Source organism: Lycorma delicatula, chromosome 1 (assembly GCF_047948215.1).
Source record: "Lycorma delicatula isolate Av1 chromosome 1, ASM4794821v1, whole genome shotgun sequence".
Classification (NCBI taxonomy): Eukaryota; Metazoa; Arthropoda; class Insecta; order Hemiptera; family Fulgoridae; genus Lycorma; species Lycorma delicatula.
The window spans coordinates 272,773,655-272,789,112 of record NC_134455.1 but is presented as its reverse complement, the minus strand read 5'-3'; the positions used below and the strand labels follow the sequence as shown (position 1 = coordinate 272,789,112).

General features: G+C 28.7%; 1 protein-coding gene across 1 annotated transcript in view; it reads left to right on the top strand.

Annotated features, from left to right (window-relative positions):
- The window catches only part of Rpn1 (regulatory particle non-ATPase 1), an 86,135-nt gene that overhangs the window by 25,897 nt on the left and 44,780 nt on the right, over positions 1 to 15,458 (top strand). Inside the window, exons 7-8 of the mRNA XM_075377801.1 lie at positions 2,643 to 2,862; positions 12,374 to 12,480. Of these exons, the coding sequence (XP_075233916.1) occupies positions 2,643 to 2,862; positions 12,374 to 12,480 (327 nt within the window). The remainder of the gene's footprint in view (positions 1 to 2,642; positions 2,863 to 12,373; positions 12,481 to 15,458) is intronic.

The window sequence follows — 15,458 nt, the reverse complement described above, 5'->3', positions numbered from 1 at the left end:
TTGCTAAAACATCTTAAAGGAAAGTAAATTCAATAGTTAATTCTAAAAATAATTAAGATCAGTTGGTTCATTAACAAATAAGAAGAAAGAAGATGATGTTTACTTTAAGCAAGAGGACAAAGAAAACAATCTAACATACTGCCTGTCAAAAAAGAAGTTCTTTTTTCTTACAATAACATGAGAATATCAATATAATTAAATTATAATATAAGGCACATAAATGTTATACTAATACAAATATAAATTATATCATTAATATGATTCAGTAGTACTCGATATACCAACTGTATTTATTTTACTTTTTTTTATCAATATATAATAGCAATCACACATCAATGACAATGAATAAAAATAGTAATACAATAAGAATAATAATCATCATAATGCTCATAGTTTCATTAATCTTGATATGAGAATTATAAATATATAACAATAATAAGAATAATAATCATACACTCATAATATTAATAACTTTGTAATAATATATATAAATATATATATTCTTGCAAACTTATACGTATAATCTTATAACAACTAGGATTTCTTTTAATATGTTGTTTGTGATGCACTTATTGCGAGAAGATGTGTCCAGTGGTCCAAATTACCACAGTACCATTGGATAGAAAGTGTAATAATGATGACTAATTGCACATTTAATGACTTATTGCAACTATCTTGTACCTGTTATCTGATAGCGACTAGGATTTCTAAAAATCCTAGTCAATAATCAAAAATTTTTTCTAAAAAAGGATTTATTTAAATATATTGTTTGTGATGCACCAATTGCAAGAAGATGTGTACAATGACTAGAATTACCATGGTGTCATTGGCTAGAAAGTGTAAACAATGACGTATTTTACAATTAGTGACTAATATCACATCTAATATATATATATATATATATATACATTTATATGTGTGAGTATGTGTTGTCTGCTTATGTGCCTGCATGTAGTATATATGTACATGTAAATGAAGTATAATAATTAGTCTGCAGATTAGAGTGTTGAAATACTGAACAAATACTGAACACTGGTCAATTTTGCATATGGGTTAAGTGTTGATCATAGTTTAGAGGAAATTACTCCTATGCTTGGAGAGGATTTTCCTTGTCATACAACAATATTTAGGTGGTTCCAAGAGTTTGAAAGAAGAAATTTTGCCCCTGAGGATGCTGCCAGTTCAGGTTGACTATCTTTGTCTCTGACTCAGAAAAACATTGCTGCACCTTACAAAAAATGCTTGAGACAGACAGACATGTGACCTACCACCGAATAGAGATGTCCTTTGACAGTAACGCACCAATAGTTCATGCTATTCTGCGAGCTCACCTTCAAGTTACAAAGTTTTATACCCTTTGGGTGCTGCGTAATTAGACCAACAATCAGATGTAAATTATGTTTCATGATGCTGTAAAATGCTGAAAAAGTTTGAAAATGAGAAATCTCCTTATGTGAACAGTATTGTGACAGTTGATGAAACTTGGTGGCCATACTGTTATGACATCCTGACCAAGGCCCAGAACAAAGTGTGATGAGACTCCTGTGGCTGTTCAAAAATCCAGATCAATAAAGAAGAGAATGGTGGTTGTATTTTTTAATGTGAGAGTTTTGGAGCGAGTTGTGTTGGAAACTAAGAAAATAGTTACAGGGAAGTGGTATACTGAGGAATGCTTGGCTAAAATTGTCTAAAAGCTTTGAAGAAGCTGCACCCAAACTCCAAGATGGTTTCTTCATCACAATAATACTCCAGTGCACTGTGTCACAGTTTGCTTCCAGTATTTTGTCAGCACCGGAATGAAATTGTTAAGAGTTCCCTCCTTACAGTCATGACTGTTTCCACAATTGGAGAAGAGACTGAAAGGGAGGAATTTTATTTTAACATCTTATGAAATTTGGGTTGTAATTTGTCCTTAAAAGTACACTTCCTGCACTTGCACCTAGATTTCTTCCCAGAAAATCTTGGCACAGTGAGCGATGAGCACAGAGAACACTTTCATCAGGAGATTTCAGCTATGGAAAAGATGTATCAAGTCAAATGGAATCGTAATATGCTGGCAGATTATTGTTGGTCCATCAAGCGGGATGCTCCACAAGCAAAATATAGCAGAAAATCATAATTTCTTACTTTCTAGGTGAGTCAAATGTTTGAATATTGTGTAGTTAAGATTGCAGAAACTATTAAAATGTTTGAAATTATAAATGCCTGTCTCTCAGAAACCTGACGTGATGACTGACATGAAACCGATATCATAATTCAATTCAGAAGAAAAAATACTATCATAATCACATATTTTTCTTTCTGAGACAAAAGAAAAATTTTTTTTGTTCCCCAGTGTTATTTTACATTACACGATCACTTCCTGAACAGATACAGCAATTTACTAATTATCAAAATAAATAGATAAAAATAGTTATCTTTCAGATTCATTGGAAAAGGAATCATTGTCTGAATTTCTGTTTTTTCAGACAATGAGTTTTCACATTTGATTACTACAAAAAGTTATTATTAAAATTTAATCCAGATAAGATTTTATAAAAACCTTCTTTCCATAACCAGTTTGTTAACATCAAATGCAACTGAAATAGCATTGAATTTGTGTCTTTAATGAATACTGTCATTTTACTATTATTTTCTAACAGCTTGATATAATGGAGCCTAAAACACCAGAAGAGGTCTACAAAACTTGGTTAGAGGGTCTTGTACTTCGCCCAACGTATAATTTAGATGTACCAATGGATTCTGCACGCCATAATCTAGCTTCTACATTTGTCAATGCCTTTGTAAATGCTGGTTTCTCCAGGGACAAATTGGTTTGTGTAGAAGATGGAAAGAATTGGATATACAAAAACAAGCAGCATGGTTCGTTTTGCTTTTCTGAGTATTATTATTTTAATTATATGTTTAACTGTAATAATAATAATGGTGGTAAGAGGGCTGGATTTTTGATACTGGTCTATTGCAATTCAATTAACCCAAACTATTTCAGGAATAGTTGACTGGAAAGACTACTGAATTTTAATTTAGTTTCCAAATACTTCAAATTAAAAATAAATGGTTATTTTCTTATCTAAACTGTAAATACAGAAAGCTTTTGACAGAGACAAATGATTTCTTTTATTGTGATACATTTACTTCTTTTACATATTTTTCTTTTATAGTTCTCTTTTGTGTTAATAAATATTTAACTATAATATTCATATTAGCTTTCACAAAATTGTAAAATAAATAATATGTAGTATTAATTAACCTGAAATATTACTCTGGTCTTAATCGTACTTTGTATTTTCCTATAAAAATAGTTACTGAAAATAATTTATTTTGGTGGCTTCTGTATATTTTAAATTAATTATCCATGATCATTTGCCCAGAGGCATTTTTATTTGTGAAGAATAAGTTTTTTATCTGGAGACAAATAAAATCTAGAAGTATTAATATATATTTTATTAATATTGTTAGCAGGTATCAGCGATTTTATGAAAAACCGTAGCCTTTCTCTCATTTTCATCTGTAAAGTTCATCTGTCCCAGATTCAGTACCTTAAGTTGACTAAATAAGTTTTTCACTTATAAATAGCCACTTTGAGGCTAAGTAAAAATTAGTGATAATCTTTTAATAACCTGGATTAATTCTTGTAACTTGTTGTGAACAGTATAGAACCTCATGATATTCATTATTTAAAACTGTTTCACTCATACCAAATTCTCTTTGGAACCGTGCTTCTCATCTTGTATCAATGTTGCACTAAATATTTCAATTTTTAAAGATAAATGTATAACTGTCAATAACAACATCATAACTACAATTCTGCATTCACAACATTGTGGAAGTAAAATGAGGTAACAATTATGAATCATGTATATAAACTGAACAATTTTATTAAAATAAAAGATTCATGTAAAATTGAGTGGATGACCAACAAAATTAAACAGGAAAGGCTAAACTAATTTATATGTACATATCTGCTAAATACACATTGCTTGTTTTAAATTTTAATGTATAGAAAAATTTATTAACAATCTATTTGTTTTACATATTATCTCCTGCTTATTTACTCACTCTCTTTCTCATTCTCCTTTCTATAATTTTATTTCAAGTTCTTTAACACAAAATTTGGTTGACAAAGAATATATTACTGCTCCTTGTTGTTTTGTTTATTTTTATATTTTATTTTAACTTGAACATTGTAATCCATTAATTACACACACTACTGTTTTTCAGCAACTTTTCAGTTACTGTAACATTTTTTGTTAAATTATGTTACATAGAAAATTATATATAACGTATTTAGAAAATTTAATGCAGGATAATAACATCAAAAAAGAATTGATTTTTAGACTGAATATGATACCTTTTTGCAAATAGTAATCTCGATTTGAAGCAAATTGTTACATCTCTTCTCTAATGTGTTGTAAAATGTTAGAGAGGAGATGTAATAATCTTGCCTCAAGCAGACGTAAAGTCACATAGACAGTAGACATAATCATGCATCAAGTTTGTGCTTTAATATAATTTTTAGCAAGTAATATTTTTTATTGTCACATATCAGAAGGTAGTCAGTTTTGTTGCTAATGTTATTATTATTGTTGGTTTCTTAATCTAAAAACATTACAGTTACAAAATTCAAAAGTTAATTAAAATAAGACTAGTTACTGTTTTTAACTATTATTACACCATTATGCGATAGTTAACCTCAGATTCCCTTTTACAGTGGTTATTCAAACATTTATTTAATTTTCATCTTAATACTAATGTTCAGATTCTAGTGGTGTAAATAAAGCAATAAAATGAAAGAATAAGTAAAACGTTTTTCAGTTTGTCTGCTCTGTAAATATGGCTGTTTTTAGAGTGAAGACCTTTGGGAATATTACAAACAGCCAGCTTAATTATTACATTTTATCATTATGTAGATATATAACAATTGCTACATGAATTTTTTTTAAACATTTTTCATTATATGAATTTTTAAAAATTCACAAAAGCTTTTTCTAAAAATAATTTAAAAATAAATAAAAAAGTTCTTTAATAGGTTTTTCTTTTTTAAATTCATAAAACTTTTCTTTCTTAATAAATATTGAAAGCATTACCAAATGGAAAAAACTCTCTTATAAAAGGAGTTTTCCAAAATCCTTTGTTAGTGGGTGTCTATCTTGTAAAAAAAATTTATAAAAAAAATTAATGTCTGAAATTTACCCCCCTAGGTTAAGTGGTGTGAGCAATGCATTGATGAGTCAGTTAGTCAGGACACTTGTTATATACCTGTGTGTGCAGTGTGTGTGTGTGTGTGCGCGCGCGCGCGCGCGCGCGCGTGTGTGTGTGTGTGTGTGTGTGTGTGTGTGTGTGTGTGTGTGTGTGTTCTGGGACATATTATTGTTTTGGGACAGCTTATTATTTTATGGCTGTTTTTATTTCCTCCACTAAATGTAACAAAAATTATTGATAATGAACAATAATAGTAAATTAATGAAAACTATCATCTTGCATAGGTGTGCAAGTGTAGTACTAGTTAATTGTCTGCAATAATTCAATTGTTTGTCAACGGATTTTTTCAAATGAGGTATCATTTGGTTCAAAATAAAGTTCTTAATAAATTTTGTAATAAGTAAAAATTTGATCAAACAAATAATTGCAAAGATATTGAAGATTAAAATATTAAGATGGCTGCCAATTTTTGAAGGTGATTTCAAAATTTTTTATTTTGTAGAATAAGACACTAGTCGTAATTACTAATTGGGACTTTCATAACCTATTCTACTTGTGAAAATAATGGAAAAAATTCATATAAACATATATCTTTAAATTCTTCGTTAGCAAGTTATGCCTAGTGAAAGATTTTGCTCAGATTTCAGCTATCCCGGTGAAATGAGGTTGTACTGAAATTTTTAAAACATTTAAGTAGCAGAATTAGTGATTTCTTATCAAATAAAGTAGCTCCCAGAACCTTATCTGCAGTTGTTTTATTTTTTGAAATGTGGGATGAAAATCAATAAATTGGGGTAAAAATCCCTGTTTATGTTTGACATAGAATAACTTTGTTAAATAGGTAATAAACACATAAAACTTAAAACACAAAACAAAATTTGTAGAGAATGTAATTCTGAATAAAATTATCTAAAATAAGTTGAATAAAACAAAGAAATGTTAGAAAAGTTTGAATTTAATTTAGTACATTACTACATTTGTCAGAAAAGTACTTATTTTATGTAAACAAAACCAAATTTTTTTGGTTATGTGAAAAATTTACTGTAAAAAAAATAAAAATAAAAACTGGAAATTACACAGATGTAAAATAAAGTAAATAAATAAAAATTACTTGGTAAATACTTTATTAATGACAGAAATATAATAACTTTTTATTTCAAAGTTGACAATAAAATAATAGCTGTGTTTAAATCATTCTGTAAGGTTCATTAAGTATGTTGGATACTGTGAACTGTGCTGTCATTAGCGAAGGTTTTCTGTGAATTTTAGTTGAACATGATTACAACAGAGGAATACACTGATATGGTATTAATTTTGGGTGTGTGTAATGGTGATGCTACAGCTGTTGCAGTAGAATATGAAGTATGTTTTCCAAATTGCAGGATTCCAGACCCCAAAACAATTAGCATGACTTTTCGCAATCTTTGTGAAACAGTTCATTACCTAGTTTTCATACCAGCTACTAATGATAATTCCAACACAATGCTGTTATTGATGAAATTATTATTGATGTAGTTCACCGTAGTCCAGGTGTCAGTAGACAACATCTTTCTAAGTGGATCAGAGTTTCGCATTCAGTGGTTTGGAGGACACTTATACAAAACAAGTTTTATCCTTATCATAAACATCCAGGAGATAGTTCCCTTTGTTGGAGTTCTGCAAGTAGTGAAATACAAATCTACAACTCTACAAGTATGTTTTGTTTACCGATGCTAATTTCACATGAAGTGGTGTTAACAACTTATGCAATGAGCATACGTGGAAGAAGTAAATCTGCAAGAATTGCAGGAAGCAATTTCAACACCAATTTAGCATTAGTGTGGCCTTCTTCACAATCAGCTTTTTGAACTGTTTATATTACCTGGCCGCTTAAATGCTTAGTTCTACTTGCACCTTTTTCAAGAAGAATTGCTGCAGGGCTTGAAAATGTTCCTCTAGCTCTGAAATGCAAAGTATACTTCAGCACCATGGCATGTCACCCCCCACTTCTCTTGTGCTGTTTCCATTCACTTAATCATCATTTCCCTGAGAAATGGGATTGGTTGTGGAGGTCCACGTTCCTGGTCACCATGATCACCTGATTTAACATCTTTACATTTTGTGTCTGGGGTTGGATTAATAACATTGTATACAAAACAAAAATACATTTTCATGAGGAATTAATTGTCTGCGTTATGGGAACGCCTGAGCAATTTAAGGACAGCCTGAAGAACAAAAAAGAGCAACAAAAGCAGTACAGAAGTGTGCCAAGAAATGTGTTAAAAACTGCGGGCTCATTTTTGAACATAAACTTGTACATATAACACATTTTGGTTTAGTGTACTATTTCTAAATACAATTCAAACTTTTCTAACCTTTCTTTGTTTAATTCATCTTATTTTACACTATTTTGTTCAGAATTAAATTCCCTACAAATCTTGTTTAAAAGTTCTATGTATTTATTACCCATTTAACAAAGTTTTTGTATGTCAAACATAAAAAAACAGGGTTTTTTACCCCAATTGGTTTTCACACCAGATTTCTCAAACTACTGCAGATAAGGTTCTGGGACCTATTTTGTTTCATTTTTCAGGTCAAAAACCATAATAAATTACTAAACCCCTGCTCCTTAATTAAGTCTTAAAAATTTCAGTATCACCTTATTTCACTAATGAAATCTTCCATTGGCTGTAACTCGCAAATTAAGCATTTCAATTATTTTAACAAGTAGAGTAGGTTATGAAAGTCCCAGGAGAACTTTGTGATACACGTGCATTTATGTGTGTGAAAACACAATGATAAAAGTTTTCTAATTAAATTAATATGGGGAAAATGATAATGGGAGCTTGCAGTTATTCATGCACATATGTTGCAAGTGGTAAAGACTCTGTGATTAAGGAAAAATTAATTTGATTAAATAGCAATACCTAGAAAGTAAAAATGAAATGAAATTCTGAAAGTAGAGGATCTTGCTAGATTTTTTTACCAATTTTTCACTAGGTTGTACATGCTGCTGACTAACGCAGCAGTATTTTTAAATTTTTCAAGTATTTACTAGTATTTTGTTAGTGAAAATGTTGATATTACAAAACCTTGTCAGCAATGTATAACTAATAGATTAATGTAAACAGGAAGTGTTCATGTTCATTAATAGTAAGTATGTAGAGAAGGATGGTTGAAAAATAGTACGAGTAAGGTGTACTAACAAAATTAAGAAAAATTGACTGATACACAAAACATTTTTTACATTAAATAATATTTTACACAGCAGTGGTCAGCAGGTATTTTTTGTTCTCTTTTTGACGATGCTAAATATTTTGCACTTATGCAACTTACGTTCTATTTTTTTATTAGAATTCAAATGCAGTTAATAACAAAAACAGTTTAAAAAATGTTATCACACTGTAGTGCAAAACATATGTTTCTGATAGTAGAAATTTAAAGATAAAACTCTGTTAACTGTATTCAACAAAGTTTGCTCTGTTGAAAGCATGGTTAATCATGGTGCACCTTTTATGTTGATTGTAATGACTAAGGTAGAAAACTACCCACCCCAATTGGTAGGAAATGAGATTTATGAATTATTTGTAATAAAAAAATTAGATTAAATTAGTTGGTTCTATAAAAATAAAGACACTTCTTGCAGAAATCTCATTCGGATACTTTTATAATTATAAAAAAAGTAGTGGGGTTAATGTAAGAGATAATTTTTATACAAAAAAAACTTTTATTATGAAGATGTTTATCATGATCAATAGTAGTTGTTTAGCTAAGATCAGAAACTAAGTTATTGGTAGTGGATGAGTGATTGTCTCAATCTCCCAGTGAAAATGTGCAAGGGTTCTTGTGTTCTGAATTTTTTGGAACAGGATTTGAAGAGTACAATTGGCAAATGTAAATGTAAAGTGAACCTTCCTCTTAGTTTCTCATGTGGTTAAGTAGTTGCCACTAAATTAGTGCAACATAGTTTCATCATAGTTATGGTAACTGGTATATAAAAGCATACTTATCCTTACAACATGATAGAAAATATAAAACTGGATTTATTTAATATTAGAGTTTTCCTTTTAAGAAATAAATTTTTCTCTACTGCAGCAGAAATCTTGTGTTTAATGAATCATACACCCTAATTATGACCTTGTTGGGCAAATATGTAATTTTTTGATTAATATAGTTTAGGTCAGCGCACAGCAACCCAAATGGCGTGCCACAAAACAGGTAATTCAAAGTACTGGACACTAAGCATGTCACTAAAATAAAACCAGAAAATCTATTTTCTAGTAAGACATTTTTATTTGACTATAATAATACAAACTATTTAAAAACATCATAAAAAATTACAAAATTTAAACATTAGCGACTCCCTTAGGGTTCAGTTTTGGACGCTAACTAATCAATATCTGGTTCATAGTTTTCATAATTTTAAACACATTTCTGAATTTTCTTCAGTTAAGCGATTTCGATATGGGTTTATAATATATTTCATAATTGAGAATGTTTGCTCACAGTACGTAGTACTGTAAACACTTAAAAGAGCGAATGCAACTTTTTTCATACAGTGAAATCTGCCTAGCAGTTCATTCCATGTTCTGGTTAGCATGTCAAGAATTGTCTTTGTTTTTCATAATTTCATCTCTGGCATTTTTGAATTTTAATATTTCCAAATTGCAGAATTGTTAAATTCGAATAATTCTAAATCAATATTCTCAAGGTTCAAAAATTCAAAATATTTTTTATCTATTTTATAACTGACTTTATTGTCAGGTTAAAAAATATATTTAAGCATAGGTGAGTGTTTTTGTAAATTGTTATATCTGTTTATGAAATACTTCTGCAAAGTTGATATATAATCCAATATATCAGTTATTATAAAGCCTTACTTTAAAGTGTCCACAAACTTTTTTAAATTTTGAAAATATAAAAAACTTAAATTCAGTGTCTTACTTAAAAATCTTTTTTTTTGTTGTAAAGTCAAGTTTTTGCCTTGACGATTTTTGTTTAAATAATTTAAATGTTCTGTAATGTCTGCTAAAAACATTTAAAAAATCCACACATCATTATCTAAATCAGAATATTCTTCGTCCATTTCTGTTAAAAATATTTTTACTTCCTTTAAAAGATTAACAAATATGTTGATGAATTTTAATGTACTTAACCATGTAACTTTATTATATTAGAAAGATCTCCATACAAAGATTTAATTTCTTCCAACAATAGTTTAAATTTTCTGTGAGAGACAGAAGCCATGCAGTAATCTTATTGATAATTTTTGTCATGGTTGACATAATGTCTACAAATTTTCTGTTGTAAATATGAGCATGCAAACTCTCTTTGTAAATAACACAATGAAAAGATAGAATTGGTTGTTCAAGATACTTTTCAAACAATGAGATGAAACCATCATTTTGGCCAATCATTGCAGCTGCTTCATCAGTCGTAATAGAAAATATTTTATTCTTGATGTTATCATATTTATTAATGCATTTTACAACAGGTCAAAATATCCTTTGCTGTTGTTGTATTTTACATTGTTGAAACAGTCCACATTTCTTCAATTATAGATTTTTTAGTCAGAATATAATTTTGCTATCAATTTTAATCATACAATATTATTTCTATCTGTGCTCTTGTCCAAAGATAAACTAATATCACATTTCATTAATTCATTTTCAAATTGTTGATTTGTATCTTCATTCATGATATCTTCATTGAACAGTTCAAGCAGATAAAGGGATCTCTTTCATTTTCAGCAATTTCATTTTTATTTGGAAAATTACAATAAAGATCTTTAGACATGGTTAAGAATATTTCTTTTGGGAACTCTCCATCTATGAATGGTTTTCCATTTTTAGCAATGCAGTATGAAGCTGAAGAAAATCTTGACTTGTTGATTTCATTATCTTTTTGCATAAAATATTTTAACGAGTTTGCTTGATGTTTGCACTTGTAAACCTTTTGTTTTAAGTATTCTTTTCTTTTGTCTGCATTCAAATGACAATCATTCCTTATGTTTTGTATCGTAATGTCTTATAACACTTGAAGTACGTGCTATAAACACAAACAACACATCGTGTTGTTTCTAAACACAAACAACATGTTACTTATTCTCCTTGTCTAATGAAACCATAATTTATTTTCCAGTCCTCTTCAAATAATCAAATTCTTTGTGGTTTTGACATTGTTTTATTTTGGAAAAAAAATTATTTAAATAAAACGCACAAACTAAAGGAAAACTCATAATAGTATGAATGCTAAACATTTATTAAATTAAGAGTTAAGTAGAAACAAATCTTTTGTTTGGAGTGCAACAGAAAAGACCTAAATAAAGACATTGACAAATGCCAGGTAAAGTTAATGGTAAGAATTCATTGTTTTTGAGATTACATCATTTGATGCATTTTGTGGTTTGATAGACCAAATTAAACAGTGATAATATAAAAGAATGATAAAATAACATGTCAGGAATTGATGGATAAAATAAATTAAATAATCACGAATATTTACAACATCAAACAATGTGATAATACATATCTAAACAAACCATCATTTGCATTGCTCACAGAGATTTAACTAGTGATAAAAGTTTCATGTAAAAATGTTATTAGAAATTTTGCTATATTCCCATCTCTTTCTTTCTTTCTCGTCACCCATCTCACTGGCTAGTAGCTAGTGGTAACTTGTTACACATGCAAGAAGCTGTATATGTATAGCTTACGACTCAGCTCATTTTAGCCGAGTGCTGGACTGTGGTGCTTGAAACACCCACACTTTCCAAAAATAAAGCATTGAAAATTTGAATAAATTGTTACTTTTGAGGCATACCACCAAAAATTCTTTTCGCATACCACGTAATGATATGTGTGGCATAGGTTGCCAACCACTGGTGTAGGTAGTTTGAATGATCGATTTAGTTGTTTTGTTTCTCTTTTCTTAATCTTGACCCTCTCTTTCCATGGTTGCCGTGGTTCTCATGGTGGCACCTTCTTGTTGTCAGAAGATAGTAGTAAAGAAGAGTAGTCCTTCTTTAAGTTGAAGTTAATGGAGCTCAATGAAATGGGAGCTCTGCATATTAGAATATCCAATGATTATACTTGCTGTTCAGGAGTTCAACATAAAGCCTTGAACAAACTAATCTTACTTTAATAATAAAATATGATTAAATGTAAGCACTCATTTTATTTTGCATTTATAGCCATGTTAAGTGCTGCTGCGTCACTTGGTCTTATTCACTTGTGGGATGTTGATGGAGGACTGACACCAATAGACAAATACTTGTATACTTCAGAAGATTATGTAAAGGTAGGATACTACTTCATTATTAAGTGCACATATTATTTATAATGCTTGTAAATTAAGTTTACTAAGGATTATTGGGGAATAAATTGTTGAACTCTTCAGTTTATGCATTATAGAAATTATTTTTTTTCATCTGTCTATACATATATTATAATATTTCTTGTCTTATGATGATTTTTTCATGAACTTTCAGCCAACAAAGAGGGCTAGCGTTCAAATTATATTTTAAACTATTTTTTTCTGACTATGTGTATCTAAATTTATTTAAAATCCAGCCAACCTATATATAATGGTAACTTCATAGATAAATAATAAAGGAACCATTATTAATTTAGTTCTTTAAAAGTTGGCTTCTATATGAAAGTTTTAAATATGATTATTATCTAAACCTACTGAGTGTCTAATCATTTCATTTGTATCAAAAGAACTAAATTTCTCAAAGTTGAGAAATTTAGTTTCTCAAAACAGCATTGAGTACAGAGAATGAGAAAGTTAAAGTTATGGTGCTTACTTTTTTTTACTTATTTAAGTAATTACATGAACATTCCAAGAAAGTCTGTGATTGAGTCATTCCAAGGTTAGCTTTTCAGCCAAGAACTTTACTAAAAATGGCTTTCACCTATCATGGCATTAAAATTATTTTCTTGGTTACTTGTATTTACCCATAATGCTTGTAAAGTTTGATTGATATTTATTCCTAAATGAAATTGGTAAGAGAAGTTGAGTATTTGCATAAAATATGCATATTTCTTATGTACTTTAGTTAATCATATCGATATTCATTCCCTTTTGAGATAAAACTGAAATTTTTTTTCCTGAAGACTGGCAGATCAATATTTCAATCATGTAAAAGCTTTATCTTGAACAGCACATAAAATCAATTAAATTATATTGAGTCAGGTTTTGTTAAAGGGTGTCTTTTAATGGATGAAAATAGTTTTGTAAGTTATACAACTCAATTCTCTAGTTTAAATTGATTTGATGTTAATTTTTGATCTAGTTTTGGTATTTGGAACCTTCCTAAATTAACTACTGGATGCTTTTTAAAATTCCTAATTAATGAATTTTCTTGCATGTGGTGATGTAATGTTAATTATCTAAACAATTTCGTTTTTATGATAAATTCTCAGTTTCAGTAGGAGTGTTTAGTATTTCTGTCAACAATCTAACAGAATTCCATGTACTTCTGTCCCTTATGTCATTTAATATCTTTACCAATTTGCTAAATATGATTTTTAGAATTTGTATGCAGATAATGCTTCATTCATACCACAAATACAAAATTCCAGTAATCATTTACTTTGATAAAATCATTTACATTTATTTCATTTACTTGCATAGAATCACTTAAATTTAGTTTTGATAAAAATTGAACAATTTTCTTAAGTTTAATTATGTTAATATTATTAAAACATTTGTTTAAAACAATTATAAATTTTCTAAGTTTAACAATTTTCTTAACAATTGTGAAAAAGAAAACATATTGAATTAGTTAAACATATTTAAAATCTAGCATTATTCTAAAGTGTTTGTATAAAATGTTTGTAGTTGCTTAAGTTTAAAAGTTATTTGAAAGGTTATTAAAGAATGTATGCAGATCCTACATGTAGTGCAAAAGAAATTAGTTATGGATGAGAATAATTTAGTAGTTTTTTCCAATAATTAAAGTTATGAGGTATGTTATTAATAGAGAAAGTGGAATTTACAAAATTGCACTTTTAAATAAATGTAAAATAAATTTTAAACAATCCCACTGAAAATATATTATTAGTCCTCAATGTCATACTCCTGTGCTGGTAGCTGAGGATTTCAATAAATTATGTTCTCATTTATCCAGTAAAGTTATATTGATCTGTTTCAAGCTAGATAATTCAACTAGGAAAAGTGTGTTAAAGGTAGCAGTTCAAAGTAGAATTTTATTTTCACTGGATAAGAAATTAAAATTTATTTTGATTGTCAGGATGAAGTATTCAGTTAGTGTTGAAATTACTACCACAATTTTAAAGTAAGCAGTGGTTATCACTATCATCGTTTGGAGAAATTTAATAGTTTTTCAAGAAATTGGAAGTATTTTTCAGTTGTGTTTAGACTTTTATTTTTTCCTTCTATGAAAATCTGTAAGAAATATTCTTAATTAAAAAAAGGGTTGTATATTAGAATATTTCAGAAGTAAACTATATTAAGAAGTAAGCTTAAATTTACTTCATATAATTCTTTTCAAGTTATTTAAATATAGGTGTATTAGTAAAATTGATCTGAAATATCCTGACTTAAATTATATTAGAAAACATAATTTTTTGATCAACTTCAGAAGGATTTGTGTTAATTTTTAAACTGACTGATTTAGTTTCATACTTCTTATTGATAAATATTTTGTTGATAAGGTATCAGAAGAGCGTTCTACAGTTTGCTAAATGTCAAAATTGCAAAAAAGGTTTAAGTTTTTATTTTCAAGAATGAAAAATGGGCCCCATAAATGTTCCTCAGCTTCTTGCTCTTAATATTTATTAATTGTGTTTGCAGAATCTTGATTATTGTTTACTATCTTCGGAGATAGTGTAATTTGTTTATATTTAAAGATAATTGTGAAGCAGGATTAAAAAATTCTTGGATGTATTGGATGTTAAAAAATAATCATTGAAGGTATTTTAACTACCTTACTTTACTCTAAGCATTGATAAACTGTTGCAATTGTTTGGCGAGTACTCATTTGGATAACAGTAGTGTTTCTGTTTCCATATTATGAATTTTCTTGATCCTATATTAATGAAAAATTCTCATAGGAGGATAAAATTGACATCTGTTAGAAAATCAAACTGAATTTTTTCACTTTGAGGAGTCTTAATAAAATGCTAAGCTTTTTTATATTTTTTATTACATCGATGTGCAATTTCAGTTTAAATATAATGTTATATTTTAACTTAATTCACTATAATTCACTTCTATTCACTATACGAACACATCTTGGAGCTCCTTTTCAA